The sequence below is a fragment of the Orbicella franksi genome, chromosome 14 (genome assembly GCF_964199315.1).
Source record: "Orbicella franksi chromosome 14, jaOrbFran1.1, whole genome shotgun sequence".
Lineage (NCBI taxonomy): Eukaryota > Metazoa > Cnidaria > Anthozoa > Scleractinia > Merulinidae > Orbicella > Orbicella franksi.
Genome location: NC_138158.1, coordinates 7,581,721 through 7,604,164, shown reverse-complemented (window position 1 = coordinate 7,604,164; position 22,444 = coordinate 7,581,721). Strand labels below are relative to the sequence as shown.

The following is a 22,444-nucleotide window of genomic DNA, read 5'->3' as shown; positions in this document are numbered from 1 at the left end:
ATGATCGCGTGGGTGAGTAAGACAGTTTTTTCAGTAGATTTTGTCAGGTTGAGAGGCATCCTTTAAGACCCATGGGCAGTTAGTTACTAGGGCTGGAGTCGGCTGTAGCTTCTGTTGCCGTCATCGACAACTTTCACAAAAAGAACCGCTCTGGCACTGAGCGTTGTTTGCGGTTTGGCGACGAGAAGTTTTACTCGTTATCAGTCTACTATTATTAGGGAACTTAAGATTTCAGGACGAGTAGGACCTTTTAATTCTAGTTGCTGGCTTCACATTGTCACGCCATATACCCATCTCATCTAATGCGCTACCATCTCTACTAGAGAGCGAGAGCCCGCGCTGATCGTTTAGGAGCAAAAGCACCTTGTTTATACCCATATAAATCCTTATAATGACACCATGATTGTAGTTACGATTGCTTGCTAAATCCACGTTTCCGACGATTGCTTTTTGTTCTACACTGAGAATTGGTCCATATTTATTTTACACAGAGAAATTTATTACTCAATTCAAAACAACAGAAAAAAATATAGGCCACCATACTCGTTTGCGAGGAAATGACGATTTACCTCTATGGCGAGGTCCAGCTGTAAAGAAAAAGCCCCCGGGGGGGGGGGGGGACTCCCATATGGAATGGACGGGGATACTCGTCGTCTCGCTAAGGGGTGTAAATTTTGGATTTTGGTCTCGCTTAGGGTGTTCTGGGCAAAATGTCATTATTTTTAGCCGTCAAGGTCTCGTTAAGGGTTGCACTCGAAGAAATAACAAAACAGAAAGAATTTTGATTCTTTATATTTACTCAATTCATATAAACAAAGCTTTCCATACCATTAATATCTTAAGTCTTCTGTAACAAAATGTCTTTGTCTGTTGTTCTACAAGAGTGTAATACGAAACTGGTCTCTTTTGGGGTCTGCATAAGGTTCGGCCAGGCCCAGATTGGTCTCTTTTAGGGGTTAAATTCAAAATTTCCGACGAGCGTCCCCGTCCACTCCATATGGGAGTCTCCCCCTCCCCCCCCCCCCCCCCCCCCCACGGGGTGCGACCTTTTTGTATTGAGAAAGTTATACGGGAAGTTCTGAGGTACCGAGAAATTTGGGAAGTTGTGATTAAGCTTGACGTTTTTCCGGTCTTCTCTAGCCACTAAAAACAAACACCGGATGTCTAACTGTGGTTCTAGTGCTATTCAGACTCGGCATCCGACCGTCTATAGCTACTCATACGTCTGTTTAAAGCTCTCCCAGTAACGTACAGAACTCAACTGCGTGATGACGAATTTACAACTTGTAATCCTAATTGCCTGTTTGTTCTATAATCGCGTGGGTAAGTAAGACAGTTTTTTCAGTAGATTTTGTCAGGTTGAGAGGCATCCTTTAAGACCCATGGGCAGTTAGTTACTAGGGCTGGAGTCGGCTGTAGCTTCTGTTGCCGTCACCGACAACTTGCACAAAAAGAACCGCTCTGGCACTGAGCGTTGTTTGCGGTTTGGCGACGAGAAGTTTTACTCGTTATCAGTCAACTATTATTAGGGAACTTAAGATTTCAGGATGAGTAGGACCTTTTAATTCTAGTTGCTGGTTTCACATTATCGCGCCATATACCCATCTCATCTAATGCGCTACAATCTCTACTAGAGAGCGAGAGCCCGCGCTGATTGAAATGATTATTTTGCAGTCTCTATTTTGCATTTGTCATGTATGTTTAAGTTCTCAGAAGATTACATTTAAAAACGTTAGAAGAACCCTGAAAACAATACTTCTTCATTTCATTGCTCATGTCTTCGTTTCTCTATGTTCCGTGATTTAGAAGGCAACTCCAAATAAGTTTACTACGGTCGAGTGACACAAAAGTTTATTAGTCCTTAAATAATCAATCGTCTCTTACGACGTCACAAACGGTGTATCTTCAATTTAAAGACCGGCCAGTTTTTAGTATAATTTGGCTTTATTATGACTTTTCTGATGTTATAACCAGCTCAGAAACTTCAGGAAACTATCACTTGCCTGTTTCCTTCAGTCTGAAAATAACGTCGTGTAGCAGTAAAATGACGATATCGTGACATAACCTTTGGAAAATTATACGCACGAGCGATTGTTCATGGCTTGGTTCCTCATAATTTGTCAAGTCTACTTGATCACTTGTTTTCGTCTGTGTGCACAGCTTAAGGCAAAAAAGACTAGTTCTTGCTAAGGATATCAATGAATTAATGATGAAAATCCTTGAGGCTTCGGGAACTTTGGTGCCCATACAAGGAACAGGAACTGAGCAGGGGAACAGTTTTGCTTACATGCTGACGTGCGATCTAACCCCTGATATGAATTGTAAAGCGGTTTTCAACATTTACATTTGGAAAACTAATTTACAGTCCATATGAATGCGGTGTGTTGACGCGTGTTTTCTAACCTGTACTAGTTGGGGAGCAGGGGGGAGAGTGCGTCGGTTCTCGCACCATACCCCCCTGCTATTTTTTCTCTTACTGTTTTCCTCGCTTCCGGCAAACCCACCGAATGCTTTTACGTTCAGCTACATGTGCGTATGCTTGATAGGGTCCTGTATTTATGCAGTAACTAAAATATCTAGAAACGTTTACAGAGCCAGCGTTGATTCAAATATAATCACCTCTTAGAGATTTTATAGTTTGCACTAGTACACGTACAGTGCTGCGAATGATATCTTTGAATAATTTTTAAACGAATTCTAAATCATTTGCCCAAACTGTTAAAGATATATTTGTTAGTTAAAGCAGTTAATCTTACGGATTTTTGAGATACGGCACATGGTAAAAATGACCATTCTTTTCACCGGCCGATTAACTTATCAAGAGCTAACGTAACCAACCATTCAGGCAACCGGAGTCAGTTAACATCTGCACTCGGGTTAGCTTGAATAGCGCTCCGGTTGGCCTTAATATCTCTCAGGTTAGCCTCTTAATACCGCTGAGGTAATGGTAACACGGTACGAAATACACTTCAAGTAAGGTGGCTAAAAACAGTTTCCAGCACTTTCCAAGACTTAGATATTGATGCCAGGTAATCATAACCACTGTTTATTAGTTAATGCTACATTCATGGTATCAAAAACCTGCCCAATCATTGGATAACACATTGTTATCATTTTCGTTGTACAACAGGTTACCATAACAACAGTATGACCACCTAAAAACACCTTAGCTTAGCTTTAAGGGCTTATAATTCAAAAACGGCATGGTGAAATTTTTTCATTGTATCAAATTTTGATGAGCAGTATGAGAAGCAACTTTGGCAAAGTTTGATTTTAAACATTCTGTACATAGGGTTCAGAGCCACCTTAAATTTTCAGGTGGTTCTGAACCCCAAATATAATCAAATTAAATATAATCACCTCTTAAGAGATTTTTGTAGTTTGCACCAGTACATGTACAGTGTGGCGCGTCATATCTTTGTCACTTGACCAAGTTTTTGGTCATAACCCATTGCGTCGGCCACATGTATGTTCTGAGCTTGATTCAAATTGGATCATTGGATTGTTCGTGTCCTTTGTGATTGGCCAGACTGATTACTTTGGTTTTGGTTTTGGTTTTACCCATACCTCTCTAGAGTATTTTATTTAAAAAAGGTTCTTAACATGAGTACTAGGCCATGCATTGCATAATATTTAACGCTGATTTGATATGCTTATAACATGGGTTGTTGCATGACCAAGCGTGAGGTAAAGATGGCTGGTTGTTGGCTAAGTTCTTTTTTGTGTTTTTATGGACCGAGACGGGGTCGAGTTTCATAAACAAGCAAAAAAGAAAGAGGCCATTTATTATATCCGGCCATCTTGACCTCACGCGTGGTCAATAAAGGATTTATTGTATGGGATAAGGAACAAATTTTTATTGCGGGACGTAGCGCGTAATCCCGAGCGGACAAGATACATGTAGTGTTATCTTGCGCGCTAAGTGAGCTAGCATAGCCATATAATAGCATGAAGTGATAACTTGGTTTTATTAATTTCAGCACCTACCACTCTGTCACCAAACAGCACATCACCACCAGGTATCTAACCATCTAAAATATCTAAAGAAGTATATTGGAAATAGCACTAATTAAAATTAATCACCAGTAAAATTGACTGCTAGCTAAGTTTAGTTTTCAAATTTGGCATGGCCTTGAAAGCAGGAAGACCTGGAACTGGTATAAAAGAAGCCAAACGGTAAATGGAACACGAATTTCCAATTGGGATGTCGCAAACGGAAACAAGCGACTACTGACCATCTTGGAAATTTCTTCTTTTTTTTTCCCGACCAATTTCCTCCAGGGGGAACCGAGAAAGCATTTACTGTTTACCTACCAACCAATTAATTCCGGAATGTTTGACTAAATGTAGAGTGAAAATAATGGTGTTGAAAAAGTATGGAAACAATCTCAATTTCTACATTTCACGAGAATGTACACGAACCCTGCCGAGACAAGAAGAGACAGTGAGACAGAAAACGTGGGCTTTACTGGGAGCCCATGACTCGGAGCCTCCATAAATGCTGTATTCGTGAGTCAACCATTTCGTGTGTAATTCCATTTAAAGAAACAGCATTTCAAACGAAATTCACACGGCATTATTCTTACTATTGAACTTTATACATGGCCAGTGTGCTCAGCCATCGTGTGATAACAAAGCAATTGTCCTAAGTGTAATTTGATTGAGCAGTTTCGAGGAGGGCGTGTGATGGCTCCACGATCCTCTTGGAGCCTTCGCATGAAGACTACATGATCGCGGGCCCTCTTTGAAAGGGACAAGATCGATTCCTAGGCTTAGTTTGGAAGATGAAGGCTCCGAAGAATGTGCTCTTGCCTCACCGACTGGTGTGAAGTAAAACTTGGAAAATGGCAAGAAAGTAAACCTTAAGTCTGAACACAAAGAAAGCTAAAATACACTACAGTGCGAGTGGATAAGTGTAGTCTTAGGTAGTGTAAGGTGACTGTAGCTAAGTGGTCTCCTTTTCCTTAATATAGATGTGTGTAACAAATACAACGTCCTAAACGGAGGAGATCGTGCTCAAGGGAGCGCATCGCAGGACAATGCTAAATGCGATAATAAGCTGGATCCAGGATGGTACCGTTTCCAAGGTGCTGCCGGGGATCGGATACCTGATAAATGTGTTCCTACGGACCACTGTGGTACTCATGCTCCAGGCTGGTTGCAAGGAAATCACCCCACAGTCGCCGAAGGTGTGGTGACTGGTAAAGTCTGTTATCACTTTTCATACAACTGCTGTCTTTGGAGTAACAATATCAGTGTGAAGAACTGTGGTGAATACTTCGTGTACCAGTTAAGGGAGTCGCCTGGTTGCAAATTGCGGTATTGTGGTAACGGAGGCGCAGGTAAGTTACAATCCTGATTTGCTTAAAGGAAGTTGGTAACAGTTTCCAGCACTTTTCCAACAGCTTCACTTTGAAGGATGAATACTACCACTGGTTATTAAGTACAAACATCCAATTATTGGTAAACAAGTTGCGGTCATTCCAGTTTATATAAAAGGTTACTGTAGCAACAATACCGATTGGTAGAAACACCCTTAATTTTAGCTTTAAGCACTTACAACTCGAGAACGAGCTCAGTGAACCCCAATTTTTATCATCAGATTGTGTCAAGCATAAGATGCACCTTTTTACAAAGTTTAAGAAACTCTGTGAAGAGGGTACATAGCCATCTTAATTTTTCGAAAATTTAAGGTGGCTCAGCTTAATTAATCCAAACGTTATGACTATTTTTCAGCAACAACAGTGTCGAACCTGTCACCAACCACCACACTGCCACGAACTACCGTGCCACCACCACGAGGTAACTAAAATATCCAGAAAAGTGTATAGAACTAGCACCCATTTGAACTAATTACTTTTTTTTAGAGATTTCATGGTTTTTACCAATACACGTACAGTGCTGTGCGTGGAATCGCGACCCTACAAACTACTCAATTACATATTATCATGTACTGATAATTCTTGATGTTGTTTCTTATTTTCAATAAACATTTTACTGTTGTTCTTTGGCAGCTGATCCCATCGTCAATGAATGTCAATCATCTGACCTCAACAAGTGCCACGAGAAAGCGAATTGTACCAAAACACCTGACTCATATAAGTGTACTTGTCTGAATGGTTATTTTGGGAATGGAACTCATTGTGAAGGTTAAAATTGATGTACTATATACTCAATAATATTATACTCAATAATTTCACTTTAGTGTTTAGTTCTCTTGTTACCTTCAGTTGTATTTAGTTGTACCTTGCTGTATATTAATAACTCGTCCAAACTTGACCCGCCTAGATTAGCTTAGCTATCCGTGGGCATGTTACAATTGTAATTTTAATTTCATAACAAATAAAATGTATGTATGTATGTATGTATGTAAAACACGAGAGACAGACAGTGTTCATCACATTTCAAGACAGCCAGATTGAGAGATTTGGAAATTCAGGAATGCGAAGCCGAGTATTTTTGACGGGATTCAGGATGTTGGGAATTGTGATGAAACTCTGTTTTGAGTGTTTGATAGAACCTGTCGATCAAAACTAAAACTAAGGAGTAAACAGAGAATCAAAACTATCCATGCTGATTAAATAGAACAAACCTGTTAAAATGAACTACTGCTTAACAAGCTTTACAAATTGGTATTAACCAGTTGACATGGGCAAATTAAACTTAATGCATACATAGAAATAGTCCCTCTGGAAGGAAATCTGAGAGCCTTTCTGTTATTTATCTTGTGTTAAGCTCTTTTGGTACTTTAACTTATCATTCTACTTATTGTACTTGCTTCTCTTATTGAGGCATTTTGTTTCTCTTTTGACACAGATGAAGATGAATGTCAAGCATCTCACCTCAACAAGTGCCACGAGAAAGCGAAATGTACCAACACTCTTGGTTCATTTAACTGTACTTGTTTGGATGGATATTCTGGTGATGGTATTCTTAAATGTCAAGGTATTTTTGTTACGTTGGTGTTCTTTCATTTTAATCTCATCACCAGCAACATCACTGACCTGCGTGGAACTGGATACCATATCTAAAATAAGTATTTGATGGTTTTTACTAATACACGTACAGTGCTGTGCGTGGAATCGCGACACCACATACTACTCAATTGCATATCATGTACTGATAATTCTTGATGTTGTTTCTTATTTTCAATAAACATTTTACTGTTGTTCTTTGGCAGCTGATCCCATCGTCAATGAATGTCAATCATCTGACCTCAACAAGTGCACGAGAAAGCGAATTGTACCAAAACACCTGACTCATATAAGTGTACTTGTCTGAATGGTTATTTTGGGAATGGAACTCATTGTGAATGTTAAAATTGATGTACTATATCAAACACGAGAGACAGACAGTGTTCATCACATTTCAAGACAGCCAGATTGAGAGATTTGGAAATACAGGAATGCGAAGCCGAGTATTTTTGACGGGATTCAGGATGTTGGGAATTGTGATGAAACTCTGTTTCGAGTGTTTGATAGATCCTGTCGATCAAAACTAAAACTAAGGAGTAAACAGAGAATCAAAACTATCCATGCTGATTAAATAGAAGAAACCTGTTAAAATGAACTACTGCTTAACAAGCTTTACAAATTGGTATTAACCAGTTGACATGGGCAAATTAAACTTAATGCATACATAGAAATAGTCCCTCTGGAAGGAAATCTGAGAGCCTTTCTGTTATTTATCTTGTGTTAAGCTCTTTTGGTACTTTAACTTATCATTCTACTTATTGTACTTGCTTCTCTTATTGAGGCATTTTGTTTCTCTTTTGACACAGATGAAGATGAATGTCAAGCATCTCACCTCAACAAGTGCCACGAGAAAGCGAAATGTACCAACACTCTTGGTTCATATAACTGTACTTGTTTGGATGGATATTCTGGTGATGGTATTCTTAAATGTCAAGGTATTTTTGTTACGTTGGTATCCTTTCATTTTAATCTCATCACCAGCAACATCACTGACCTGCGTGGAACTGGATACCATATCTAAAATAAGTATTTGATGGTTTTTACTAATACACGTACAGTGCTGTGCGTGGAATCGCGACACCACATACTACTCAATTGCATATCATGTACTGATAATTCTTGATGTTGTTTCTTATTTTTAATAAACATTTTACTGTTGTTCTTTGGCAGCTGGTCCCATCGTCAATGAATGTCAATCATCTGACCTCAACGAGTGCCACGAGAAAGCGAATTGTACCAAAACACCTGACTCATATAAGTGTACTTGTCTGAATGGTTATTTTGGGAATGGAACTCATTGTGAAGGTTAAAATTGATGTACTATATCAAACACGAGAGACAGACAGTGTTCATCACATTTCAAGACAGCCAGATTGAGAGATTTGGAAATACAGGAATGTGAAGCCGAGTATTTTTGACGAGATTCAGAATGTTGGGAATTGTGATGAAACTCTGTTTCGAGTTTTTGATAGATCCTGTCGATCAAAACTAAAACTAAGGAGCAAACAGAGAATCAAAACTATCCATGCTGATTAAATAGAACAAACCTGTTAAAATGAACTACTGCTTAACAAGCTTTACAAATTGGTATTAACCAGTTGACATGGGCAAATTAAACTTAATGCATACATAGAAATAGTCCCTCTGGAAGGAAATCTGAGAGCCTTTCTGTTATTTATCTTGTGTTAAGCTCTTTTGGTACTTTAACTTATCATTCTACTTATTGTACTTGCTTCTCTTATTGAGGCATTTTGTTTCTCTTTTGATACAGACGAAGATGAATGTCAAGCATCTCACCTCAACAAGTGCCACGAGAAAGCGAAATGTACCAACACTCTTGGTTCATTTAACTGTACTTGTTTGGATGGATATTCTGGTGATGGTATTCTTAAATGTCAAGGTATTTTTGTTACGTTGGTGTTCTTTCATTTTAATCTCATCACCAGCAACATCACTGACCTGCGTGGAACTGGATACCATATCTAAAATAAGTATAGATCTACTTGCGTTTTATCACGAATGCCGTTTTCTTATTGGCTACGCTACTCGCTATCTTTTCTGTTGTAGGTAGTGAGTAGCCTGGCACTGTGTGTTTGTTAACAAAATGGCGACCACTTTGAGTTGTCGAAGTGTCTATGAAGAGGGTTCAGTGTGTTTTGAACGACTAGTAGATTTGTACTAAACCATTCGATTGTTCGCTCTCGAGTTTTATGCGTGGTAGTTGATTAGGGTGCGGCCGTCGTCAACTATCACACGATAGAAATCTCGAGCTGATAATCTAATTGTTAAATAACTTGAGAGGTATATATAGCCTTGAAAATAAGGTCTATATGAGGGATTTCCTCTCTTACTCCTCTTCCTCTCTTGGCTCACTAATATTACAGTCAATTATCACGACAGAGCAACTTTATTTTATTTATTTTCCTTTTTAGCACGACCTTCAATCTACTACGTTGATCCACCAACCGAAACTGGCACTGAAGAAAACGTGACACTCACCTGTCAGGCAGATGGTCTTCCACAACCAACATTCAGTTGGATAACACCCGACGGTCACGCTGTAAACGCTACAGCGCCAGTTTATAAAAGTGGAGAACTTGGTGATGGTAGTGAAAATAGAAGAGGGAAAATTCTTCAAGAGGACGGTTCACTCTTGATCTTTAACACCCGTGATGCTGACCAAGGTGTTTACAAATGTGTGGCGAAAAATGTCATGGGACAGGATGAAAGAAGAGTTAACCTTACCGTGAAAGAAGGTGAAAATAGAATATCTCATTCGCCAATTTTAAAAAATTTTATATTGGTTAAATTCACTCGTTATTCCTGCATAGGGGAGGAAAGATTGCGTGACGAGCCCAAGGAGAGTCTCTGAAGTGGCGTCAGTTAAAAAGGGGTGTCTGGAAAACCCGAATAGCGAATAGCGAATAGTCTCGAATAGTGCGAATAGTCTCGAATAGTGCGAATAGTGGCGAACTGTCGCGAAAAGTGGCGAATAGTGTGGAATAGTCGTCAATAGTCACCGCTTTAGATCTAATATCCAGCGTTAATTAATTATCCAAATAAGCAACAGAATTTCAGTGAAGTTATTACCTTTTCTTCTCTGGACTCAGGCTAGTAGGCTGTCCATCGCCGACATTAAGAAGACAGAAAACACAAGGATAACCTAATAAAGACGTATTTACGCTTTTGCAGCGGTTAAAACAGAAAAAAATTACGTTTAGAAACACCTTTTGTCCTGATAAGCGTCTGTGCTTTTTAGCGGAAAAATGCCATCCTAAGTTGCTACGAGGCAAACTGCGAGATACTGGGTACCCTATTTGCCACTATTTGCCACTATTCGCCACTATTCGAGACTGTTCGCCACTATTCGCTATTCGCTATTCGGAACTATTCGCTGTTCGCTATTCGCGACTATTCGCCATTCGCTATTCGGGTTTTCCAGACACCCGTTAAAAAGAAACTGGATACTCAACGTTCAACATTTTGTTTTGCAAGATTATAGAAATACTCGAATCGAACACAACCTAACATGCAGTGCAGGCGTTTATCCTGAGCGAGCGCTATGGCATATCGCGGTGAGCTTTTGGTGACCTTCGGCAATCTTCAGAAATCATCGGAAATCTTGGGCAATTTTCGGAAGGGTTTCGGTAATTGTCGAAGGTGTTTCAAAATGTTCGGGTGATATTCGTTGATCAACGAAGGTGCTCGGAAAATGTCCGTATTCGCAAATGTCTCGTTTTGGGAGGATGGAGCTACGTGCTGGGGCGCTTTTGTCCTCTCTCCCTAAACCTCCGTAGCCCGCTATAAATGCGCCTGTTAATGACAACCTCAGAAACTACGGGTAAAATGTAAACAATAGGTTAGTTCTCGAAATGTAAAGAAGTATGTGATTATCCTTGCTTGAATTACAGGAAGAAATGAAAGAAAAAGAAAAAGATTCCAAGAATTGAATTTATTAAAGGTAGTGATGTTAATAGTTTAACAATTCCATCATTAGACCTGGTGGGAGTTGATGTCGCTATTACCATCATGGACAAAGTTTTTGACAAGGATTTGGAAAACAAGTCTTCAACAAGATACAAGACACTAGAGAACCAAGTTGAACAAGAGGTAAGGAAGTGGGAATGGACATCGACTCGATTTCTTGAATCTTGGAACGAGGAAGAACAAGAAAAGGTTCTTCTCTTTGAATTGTGTTCTTGAGAACAAAAAATGTTTCGTTTGTAATGAGTTATAAAGAGGGAAACGTTTATCGTTACATGATACAAAGTGACCAGTTTCGTTTTTACATAAAGGAAATTAAGATATTTTTTGATTTTTTCTTACAGTTAACTACGTTGTTCCAAGGCATTGAAGGATTCGAAAAAGTTATAATTCTTGGATTCTTGTAAGTATAAAACCATCTTCAGCACTCCTAGCTACAGTCTTATTCAAATAGTTTATTGCTTCATTTGCTCTCTTACAAAAATTTCCGCCATTTTTTTTATACAGCTGTTTTGGGAAAGGTTCTCCTATAAACTGTTAGCGCACATTACAATGTTTAAAGGTATTTTATGGGTAGTGGGCGCTATCATTGGTTGATCGAGGTTGACGGTATCTTGTGAACTTTAATTCTAGGTATGAGTCAGTACCAATAAAGTTGTTGTTGTTGTTGTTGTAGTTGTCTAATAACAAAGGGAGGAGGAACCGCACATGCGTGCATGACGTTTCCTTCTATCCTTCTGAAGCACTAGAAACTCAACCAAACAGCGGAATGCTAACGCTACCCATAATACCTGTCGGTACTGTATTGTAGTCAAAAGAGCCGAGGAGGCCTGGGGAATAGGTTTGATAGGTCAGCGGTTGCATTCTAGAAACCCAGTCCATCACAATCGTTCCAAGATGGCGTCATCCACGTTGTCATCGAGGAACAATGGAAGTCAGCCAGAATGGACTAATGGAAAAAAAATTGATCGTTACATTTTGTTGTTGAAAAATGTAACTGAAAATCTGAAAAATGTAATATTCTATGTTTAAAAAAATCGGAAAAAAGTGAGCATTTTTATGTAACCCACGAGCACTTTTTTAAAAAATTAGCATTATTTTAGCACTTTTTTGGCAAAAAACAAGCACTGCTTTAAGCATTTAATGCTTTTTTTACGAGCAACTGCTCGTTGCTGGGTACATATTTTTCTGATTTTCAATATTCTTCTGATATTATTGTGTGGAAATATTTTTAGCTGAATATATTTTATTTTGCTGAAAATGACTTTTATTTGGACCATGTCTCGGCTGCCATTGTATAAATATATATATATATGACTGGATTTCTGAAAACCGTGTTAAGACTTTGCACCAAAATAGCGGGCGTGTTTTCGGAAAATCGGTCAGATACTGTACATAAATATGGACATGTCGTACTGAGGGCGCTATCTGCCTCGTGTACTCTTAGAAGAAGCCATAACATGCTTGTACAAGCGGTTGAAGTCACTGTAAATGAGTCGAACGAGCCAAAATAAGCTGAATTAGAATTAAAGGTTAAATTGATCATTTGACTATCAGTAATACTACTGCGAGGACGAGTAAGATTCCATAAATAGTAGAATGTGTATTGTGAAGTTTCAGAGCAATTTTAAACTTCTTGCGTTCAATCGATGACACAAACCGTAAATACTGTCGCTACGTTTCTGTGGCATTTTAAACAAGTCATTCCAATTCTCAGGTTTTCTCAATTTTGTTCATTTCTGTAAACTACAATTTTAATTGTAAATAGTTTTGTGCTGTAGATAGTTATTACGTTATTGCTTGTTTAGGACAACCTTACTCGATATAGCTGTATATCCCTTTATGAAGCCTCACACTTCTGACTGATATATTTGTTGGTTTCAGTAATGGAAGCGTCAAGGTACGTTTTCGAGTTGTTGTTAAAGTGGATAAAAGTGAAGACAAAGAACCTGCGGCGATCGCCAACAAAGTTGGTAAAACGCTCAGAAATAGTGTGAAAACTGGTCAAATAGGCAACCTTAAAGTCAAGCCAACCGTTGAGTTGAAAGGTTTGTATTGTGGTATTGATGTTCACTCTATGATTGAATCGTTCGTCGATCCATTAATTAATTGACTTATTAATTGATTGATCGATTCATTCATTCATTCATTCAGGTATTCAGTCAGTCACTCAGTTCGTCTGTCCAGCAGGCAGTCTGTCCGTTAGTCAATCAGTCAGTCAGTCAGTCAGCCAGTCAGCCAGTCAGTCAGTCAGTCCGTCAGTCGGTCAGTCAGCCAGCCAGCCAGCCAGCCAGCCAGCCAGCCAGTCAGTCAGTCAGTCAGCCAGCCAGTCAGTCAATCCGTCAGTCAGTCAGTCAGTCAGTCAGCCAGTCATTTAGTTAGTCAGTCATTTAGTCAGTCAGTCAGTCGGTCAGTCCGTCAGTCAGTCAGTCAGTCAGTCTGTAGGTCCGTCAGTCCGTCCGTCAGTCAGTCAGTCCGTCCGTCAGTCAGTCAGCCAGTCAGTCAGTCGGTCAGTCATTTAGTCAGTCAGTAAGTCAGGATTCAATTATTCTTTTCTTGATTCATCAAATTTATTAACTGATTGTGATTACTTTTTTGCTTACGTGTGGCTTCCTCTCTTTCCTCTTACCTTTGATGAGTCTTTGATTGATTGCGTTTGTTTATTTGTTTATTCATTTATCTACATATTTATTTATAACTTCTTGAATGTGTGCATGTTGAATTATGCATTTCAGAACTTCCCCCACCCCCCGTTAACGTCCAGTCAGCCGATGTCAAACAAACTGAAGCTGTTGTCACGTGGTCACATCCTGAATTTTATAGCATGTATGGCATTAGTAGTTACTCACTGCAAGTAAGAAAGTTGAGAACAAAGAACTGGACACAGTTTACCACCACGCGAGGCGAGAACCACAGGCTTACCAACCTAGATCCTGACACTGTTTACTTTGTACGACTCAAATCTGAAAACAAGTATGGAAAAGGGAAACCTAGTGATAGTGGAGAGCTAAGAACTGAGAAAGGTATGTTTCTATTTGTTTTACTTGGCACTAGTGTTTGTCAATAGCCCTTAGTAGTATGTCAGTGTATTCTATCCGGTATCGGATTGGTTCCGTCATTATTGTTCCTCCAAACTGCTGATCCAGCGGGGCGATCTTAGAAAACAGTTCTCCTATATACGAGCTTCTTCTAACCATAGTTTTTTTGAAATCCATACTTGATTAGACAACGGCTGTTTTGATAAAGGTGCCTGATTAGTCAAACGTGGTCACGCCATACTACATTCTATAAAGATCCCCTGATTTACTGCAGGTTCTTTATGCTGTTCTAAATTTTAGGAGGAACAGGCGCTCATATAATGGGAGTTTAAATGCAGTGGGTGTTTACTGTTTCTGTGTCTCGGCGTCAAGTGAACGAGAAAATTTTATTATAGTGTCATCAGAAAACGCTGCAGGATATGGTCGTATGTTTGTGTCCCGAGGGGGGTACTCCCAGAAAAAAACAAAATCGGGTGAGGGTGTGCGGCCCGCTTCCCAAAACCCTTACACTATTTATGACCAAAATCTGCGATATTCCCTACCCTATTTATGACCTGACCAAAAATTCCAAACCCTATTTATGACCTAACCCTTAAATCAAAACTCTGTTTCAGACCTGCGTTATAATTAGTTCCCAGACTCAGACCAATGTTAAATTACCGTAAACATAATTTGTGAAGAGCTTTTGTTGATTTTCTTTTCGATAATGATGAAAACGTGGCTTCTTTTTAAAAACATACCCATATCAAGGCTAGCGTGCAAAAACCATGCCTATTTATGAGCAAAACAGCTGAAAAACCATACCCTTTGGGGCCGCACATACCTATATAGCCCATATAAGGGAGTACCTCCGGGGGGTTTGCGTAAGGCCCATCAAACAGTTTCTCAGTAACATAAACGCACGAAAGTAACGACTCGTCACCTTCGGAATTCGCAGCCTTTGGGTCTCATTACTTTCGGGAGTCGCTACTTTCGGGGGGTCGTTACTGAAACTGAGATGAAATTCTTCGTTCCAGTTTAAATTTATGTTGCTGCCACATGAAAGTGACATGACGGACTCTTTATGTCTAGATCGTGTTTTTGGTCGGCAGGAAAGCTATCAAGCTGGACCGGTCACGTGCGTATGATTAGCGAATCAATTTCGAGGATTTAGGGATCCGGTCCGCTCAGATGCTTCAGAAAAAAAATAAGTTTCTGTACTTCAGGACGCACTTCTATGTTAGTCTGCTGTATCAATATCTCAGTGCGCTGGTCAAGTTTTCAATTTTAATTTTAACTGAGAAACGTTCGCCTGTAAATAAGCTACTGTTGAAAATGGCACAGAGGTTTCAATTTTAATTTGATGAAACTTTCTGCAGGTACGTTCCTGTTACTTGATGAAAGCTTTACGGTTTTTGCTTTAAGATAGTGCAATATGAACGGATGAAGCACGAAGTGACATTTCACAACGCTGGGTGGCATAAGCGATACCTTCCCTTGTTGTAGAGTGCCGTAATTATAATTATCAACAATAGTACCATACGTAACTTTGACTTGACTACTGATTAGACAAATAAATATCCTTTTGAACCGTGGTCTCGCTATTTTCGGGGTTGGGGATTGGAGTGGGCTGGCTTCATTCGGAGAGTCGCTACTTTCGGGATTTACCAGCGGCCACGATATTCTGACGTTACTTTCGGGGGATCGTTACTTTCCGAAGTTTCCTGCATCTCACATTTTGGGGGTGCATTGTCTTCGCGAGAGGTATTGTAATTGGAATTTCATGGCTTTTATTCTACGTCAACGTGACTTTTTGTTCCCATCAGTTCCACAGGGACATGGACTCATTTTGGCGTTAGTCATTATTTTTGTGCTCTTGCTGGTCATAATGGGGATTGCGGCAGTTTTTGTGTACAGACGATGGAAAAAGAACAGAACAATGAGTGGAAACAACATTCCTGACGAGGAAATACCCATGAATCCAGTCATAGTACAACCAGCAGAAACGGTCAGTTAGTAACTGTACTAAAACCACAAGGAACTGAGTTGCTTGGTTTGTTCGTAACTGCACTCTAAGTTATCAAATTCAAAACGTTTCATATTTTCATTTTTTTTTTTTTTTTTTTTACATTTGAGAAACAAAGAACACCGAATGAAAGTATTGCCACTAATTTGCTTTGAATGGTTACATAATAAGGTTCGTCGAAAGAGCATAATAAAGAGTACTACATTAAAGCACTTCTCAATCGCTTTCGTTTGAACTGTCACACACTAAAGTCTCATACACAGATTTAAAAATTTAGAATCACTTTGTACAGCATAATAAACTGCACAACATGAAAGTAGCGCTCAATGGTTATTTAATTTAATGACGGTACTCTAGGGTTTTATTTCCAGTTTCAAAAGTTTGAACCATCTTGTGTAAAATAATAAGCAGCACCACATGAGCGTTTGCATTTGAATGGCCACACACTAATGTTAAAGATACATGTCAGTTAAACAGCTTTTTTTTCAGGTTAGTATTGAATTTGTCTCTGATATGATTGATTGTTTGCTATCAGAAACCCCACACAAGCACAATACAGTTTCCTTGGCGTGAAATACCACGTGACCGTCTTACTCTTGGCAAGATTCTCGGAGAGGGCGAGTTTGGAAATGTGGTCAAAGGAGAACTGACTGAAGATGACGGTCACATCGCACCATGTGCTGTTAAGAAGTTGAAAGGTACGTCTGTTAATGTTTTAGTTGGACTTAAGAAAATCTTGATCAACTGTTAACTTTGAACGTAGCATGAGCAAAATATCCCGAAAGATAGTTTCTCCTAGAAACTGCGCTATTTTAATAGCTTTTTGTCATGTCTTTATCGCTCTGATGAAAACACATGACTGTGTCTTCTCAATACACATTCCTTTCAGATTGTGCCACAGAAAGTGATCTCAGAGATTTGAAGAATGAGCTAGAAATAATGGAATCAGTGGGTCATCACCCCAACCTGGTCAATCTTATCGGTGCATGCTCAAGTGAGGGTGAGTCAGCATTAAAACTAGTACTGAATACTCTTGGATTCGCAGGATTAACTCTTTCGAGGCCACGTTCCTGAGGAGGGGAAATAGAAGTTCTGCTGGAAAGGGTATAAGGATATGTATTACGCGAGGTGAAGTATAGAAATGATTAGGATAACTCTCACTTAGCTACTTAAAGGCATACGAAAAGAGAAGTGCTTCTACTGCATGTGAAATGGGTACCATTTTAGAATGAAAACGTTTATTGAAGGGTGATCTTTTCGATCGGAAATAGTATAGAAATGGGTATGCTTAATATCCTCTCCTTATAAAACGTTATTGGGATCATCTCAGCCAACAGCAACCTCGTCCCTAGGGTGTTTTCTCTGTACCGTTTCCAGTTTTCAAAGGAAAAACGTTCTGGGTCGTACGAGGTTGACGCCTGCGAACAAAGACGTATTTCGGACTATCGCTTGTCTATTTTCGGCGGAGACAAGCGATGGCCGGAAATACGTTTGCTTTCGCAGGCTAGAGGCTAGCATAAACCTCGGGGCTTCTAGAAATTGCCGAGTAGATCATTATTTCTCTGAACGTACTTGTTTTTCACACTTTAGGTCAGTTGATGATCGTCGTAGAATTTGCAGAACACGGCAACCTCCATCGTTACCTTCGTGATAACCGAAAGGAAAATTACGATGACATGAACAAATACAGCTTAGACATAAGTTTCGCGGAGAGACTGAGGATAGCGTGTGACGTTGCTGAGGGAATGAAACATCTTGCTACTATGAGGGTGCGGTGCAAATTCTTCCATACTCTGTATATGCATGAATAATATACTTTGTTTCCCCTCAACCTCAATGTTCAACACTGAGGATGTAGAGGAAACAAAACTCATTGTTTCCCTTGGGGCCAGTCAGTAAGTGCTTAATCAACACGGGCCCGTCAATTTTTCTTTTAAGCATGCTCTCCTAACGTTTTACAATGCCAGGGAGTAATATAAATTCAGTATTTATAATACATTTACCACGACAAATAAATCTTGTTACATAACAGACATAACATCGCCCATGGTGAGTTGTTAGGAAAACGATCCCTTCCATGGGTTTCTTATTTAGTTGTGATGCATGCTGTCCAAGCTTTTCTTTATCCAGTAGTTTAGGGGAGAAGTAAAAACAGTTACTCTGCACTGAAAAGCATTCTGCATTCTACCTTCGAAGTGCGATGCCTTGTCCATTGGGTGGTGCCTTGCCAAAAGTAGACCAAATTGTCATGGTGTGGAGAGGAGAAGGGGTACTGCCCGGGTGAGGGGAGGGGATACACTCCCTCGATTCTCTGAGTTCGGCACCTCTCGTGCTCATCCTTACCGTTGCAGGGTTAATTCATAAAGGAAATGGGATGCTGGGACTTCAAAGGAGGCCGTTGTTTGCGTTAGCAAGGTTGTCGGATTGACACTAGGTCCAATTACTAATTAATCGTATCTATAACAAATTTCGGAATTAAAAATGTCTTTTGAGAACTTCTTTTGAGCGCGTTTCATAAGTTTTGAAAACGTTAGGAAACATCGCAAAGAAAGCCATTAAAGCGCGCGCAAATGACGTGCGAATCACGTGGGTATCCAATTACAGGTGTCCAATTAAAAAAAGTTCAAATTTTACACCTGTAATTGGACACCCACGTGATCGCGCGTCGATTACGTGGCAAATAGGCGCGCGGAGAACCAATCACGATCGAGAATTTTGTTATATATAGGAATACCAATTGAGCTGAACTGATGTTGATCGATATCCGTCAACTCCTCTCCCCAAACAAAACAGGGGCAACATTTCTTACTCCCAAAAAGCCCTTAGACTTAAGTAATTTCCTGTCATTACCATAACCTGCCGCTTATAAGTCCTTGGCTTATACAACTTCGTAAGAGATTTTAGATGGGCTTAATAACGGGGAGACTTTTTAGTTATATCCGGGCAGGCTTATAACCGGAATAAAGAACACCGTTTTGAGACGAGTTAAGGGTTGATCGATATACGATTTTCATGTACTGGCTTTAAACCATCATAATAACTCGAATTCATGTCACTTTTAACTCTAGAGGAGGGCTTATATCCGGGGGAGCTTATAATCGGAATTAATATTTTGTTCACTGGTAGATAGGTTTATACCTGGGGGGAGGGGGGTTAAAAGGAGGAGACCTTGTAAGCTTCCATTTATGGTATTTTACCAGAGTATCCCCTGGGGCCCGAACACAGCGTGTTTTAATATATCTTTTATATTCCAGTGGGTGCATAGAGATCTGGCTGCCAGAAATGTTCTTCTTGGAGAGGGAATGGTAGCTAAGGTGTCCGATTTTGGGTTGACACGTGATCTTTACACGACCAATGTCTACGAGAAGACATCCGGGGTATGATCTAGTCATTCCTGTAGTTGACATGATATTAATTCAGCTTTTAGTATTTGGTCCAACAGACAAAATTCGATAAATTAAAATTCGGCCTAACACAATAGACCTCAGCGCGAGGCTCTGGGGAATAACTATAGAGTTTGTGGGTTTTTTTCCCGGAGCCTCGTGCTGAGGTCTATTGTTTTAGGCTGAATTTTAATATATCGAAATTTCAATCCACTTTCTGTTCTTGGAGGTATCTGTTGTACCTCGCGTATTAAAAGACCAGGTTCTGCTGATTGTTTTGTTATGTTTCATGTAGTTAAAGTTTTGTTAAAAACTTTTTCGGTACAAACGTGTTTGGTTCAACTTCAAGCGTTAAACTTTTGTTCCGGTTGTCATCACAAAACAATGCTCTCTTTGTGAAATAAATAGTTTTAGGAAATAGCCCCGCCAAAAATACACGCGCTGATTGGTTTAAAATCGTTCTTCTATTGAACAATTAGATTATGAGTTCGATATTTCTATCGCGTGATAGTTGACGAGGGCGCAGCCCGAGTCAACTATCATGCACATGTCTGCACGTACAGACACCGTCACTTTGTTAACAAGCGCACAGTGTTGGGCTTCTCACTATCTACAACAGAATAGATAATGAGTAACGTAGCCAATAGAACAACGGCATTCGTAATAGGACGGTAGTAGATGTACAGTAAAACTCAATAGAAACACAGAATCGGCACGAGCTGTTGAAGTAATGATGGCGCTACCAAAGAGAATTTACATTTTGATGATCAAGGTAAACAAGTTGTTTTCTTTTTTACGTCGCGGTGTTTTCTAAAAGAAATAGAAAATATGTTCTCCGTGTTTCCATCGAGTTAAAGAGACACTCGTGGAAGTTTTGGAGAACTCCAAAAGCCGTGGAAAACTTCCACTCGTGTTCCTATAATTCATAAAAACAAGGGACATGTTTTCTTTTTGCTAATAATAGTTGTTTTTCTTGGTACAAAACTGTCTTCATGAATTGCTGATTTCTTCATTTCCTCGCAGGGCAAGGTTCCAGTAAAGTGGCTTGCCGTGGAATCTCTGGAGCAAGGTCTTTATACCAGCCAAAGTGATGTGTAAGTTTTGGTTTAAATCCTTACACCCTCTCTCTTGATGATGTAGCTGATGTTCCTCAGTAGATTTCATGACAAATTAAATCTTTTTTTTTAAATTTTTATTTAACTATACAAATTATTCAGAAAAGTAGCATTACTTACAGTAGTTACATTACTTACAGTAGTTACATTACTGACAATACTAACATTTCTTACAATACGAACGTTGTTTTTATGACAAATTAAGTTGTTGCGAGATGAAATAAGGTAACGATCTTTTCCCAGTTGATCGCTCCTACTGCTGTGTTGGTCCTGGTTTATCGTGACTGCCGATCCTAAAGAAAAATTAATTAAATAGCAAGCACTTTTGTGTGCGTATACTGTATTTTATTAACAAAACAAGATCATTACTCCATCCAGACAGAATCTGTTTTTGTTTCGCAGATGGTCGTTTGGTGTCTTGCTTTGGGAAATCGAAACTGGAGGTGAGTTCTGTTACCGTGCACTGTTGCGAGATTTGTGCTCAGGCCAGGGACTGTACAATCTTGAAGATCATTTAGAATTAATAAGTCCTCCTGAAAACTGCAACCTTGGTGCCAGGGTTTTTCCTAGCTAGTAATTTGAACGATTGAGTTTAAGTCTTAATCTCGCTGGGGTTCCTGGGTCCTCCGCAAAAAAACATGAAATATTGGCATATATTTTTATTACCTTCTTGTTTTATTTGGAGCAACTAATAAGTATGCAGACTTTATTATACGAACCATGTAAAGCGTAACACGCAGCATTTTTAAAATGTAATTGCTAACATTCCCTTTGTAAATGTGCAGGCTGTACCCCGTATGCTGGGATATCAACACGTGAATTGCTGCCCCACCTGAAAGCAGGAAATCGCTTGGCAAAACCTCATGATTGTTCTCCGGAGATGTAAGTAACTCGTGATCTTGAAGGTTTTTTTTAATTCTTTAAATTTTTGTTGAGTAAAACAAACAAAGCAAATTACACGTCTAATACAACTGCTAGAGTGCATTACAAAGCAACAACAACAACAAAAACACAACGAAATAAAAACACGGAAAGTTGAAGAAAGGTTGGGGTGAACTTGAAAGTTAGGGTAAGGTGTGTCTTCACGAAGCTTAAATGGCTTACGAGTTCGATGCTTAATGGAAACCTTGGCTGAATAAACACTTGTGTTCCAAATCGTAAGTTGGTTTTTATGTGCAAAGTCGTTTTAAAGGTTTGGTATTTTAGGCGGCCTCCACATAACACCGGAGAGATTTGAAAACGCAGCATTAAAATTTTGCGGTTAAGCCTACCTACCTACGGAGTTTTTCGAATACGGTCTTGAAACCGGAGGAATTTGAAAACGCCTGCTTTTCGTTTTGGTGGTTTGAAAACGGAGCTTTTCGAAAATGATGACTTCACGATGATCATGTGATTTCCCTGACCGAGGTTTCGTCAAACACAAATCCAAAATGACCGGTGATTGGTGCGTTTTTAAATTCCTTCGGCGTAATGTGGACGGGTCCTTAGATCTCCCACAATGCAATTGACGCCACAAATTGCCATAACCTTATAAAGGCAACACGGCGGTGAGAAGGTTCTGATTCAATGGCTGAAATCCGAACGCTTTGCATTCAAACCAGTTGTGGAAATATCCACATTTAACAGAGGGGATCAGGGATGGCGCAGTGGCTAGCCTGCCAGCAGGCTCACCTTTGAGTCACACGCGCGAGCGTCGAAGAGCAAAGCGATCCGGCGGGAAGGAGTCTGGTGAAGAGGCGCTAAGAAAGTCACTTTCTTGACTCTCGCCTTGAATTATTTTTACGAAGTACTTTTAAGTGAATGAAATACATGTCTTCGAAATTTAATTATTTTGCACCCAACAAAAACCGCAACATTCCCTAAAGTCAACCCAGTACACATTTAAACATTGCACAAAAATATTTGAGTGTTTTAAAGACGGAAGAATTATGTGGTTTTGCATGCG

The 22,444-nt window shown here is 39.6% G+C and overlaps 1 protein-coding gene across 2 annotated transcripts in view; it reads left to right on the top strand.

The window, feature by feature from the left end:
* The first annotated feature begins 1,051 nt into the window (after positions 1-1,051).
* LOC145468533 (uncharacterized) overlaps positions 1,052-22,444 on the top strand; it is a 26,696-nt gene continuing 5,303 nt past the window's right edge. Inside the window, exons 1-22 of one of the 2 annotated variants that reach the window (XM_081452270.1) lie at positions 1,052-1,323; positions 3,981-4,019; positions 4,974-5,342; positions 5,737-5,802; positions 6,015-6,149; positions 6,817-6,945; positions 7,781-7,909; positions 8,145-8,279; positions 8,746-8,874; positions 9,407-9,730; positions 10,972-11,084; positions 11,303-11,361; positions 12,843-13,006; positions 13,694-13,981; positions 15,802-15,983; positions 16,537-16,699; positions 16,891-17,001; positions 17,592-17,770; positions 19,256-19,378; positions 20,408-20,478; positions 20,902-20,942; positions 21,285-21,381. In XM_081452270.1, the coding sequence (XP_081308396.1) occupies positions 1,269-1,323; positions 3,981-4,019; positions 4,974-5,342; positions 5,737-5,802; positions 6,015-6,149; positions 6,817-6,945; positions 7,781-7,909; positions 8,145-8,279; positions 8,746-8,874; positions 9,407-9,730; positions 10,972-11,084; positions 11,303-11,361; positions 12,843-13,006; positions 13,694-13,981; positions 15,802-15,983; positions 16,537-16,699; positions 16,891-17,001; positions 17,592-17,770; positions 19,256-19,378; positions 20,408-20,478; positions 20,902-20,942; positions 21,285-21,381 (3,101 nt within the window). In that variant the 5' untranslated portion in view covers positions 1,052-1,268. The remainder of the gene's footprint in view (positions 1,324-3,980; positions 4,020-4,973; positions 5,343-5,736; positions 5,803-6,014; positions 6,150-6,816; positions 6,946-7,780; positions 7,910-8,144; positions 8,280-8,745; positions 8,875-9,406; positions 9,731-10,971; positions 11,085-11,302; positions 11,362-12,842; positions 13,007-13,693; positions 13,982-15,801; positions 15,984-16,536; positions 16,700-16,890; positions 17,002-17,591; positions 17,771-19,255; positions 19,379-20,407; positions 20,479-20,901; positions 20,943-21,284; positions 21,382-22,444) is intronic. The other variant, XM_081452271.1, reaches the window with a different exon arrangement.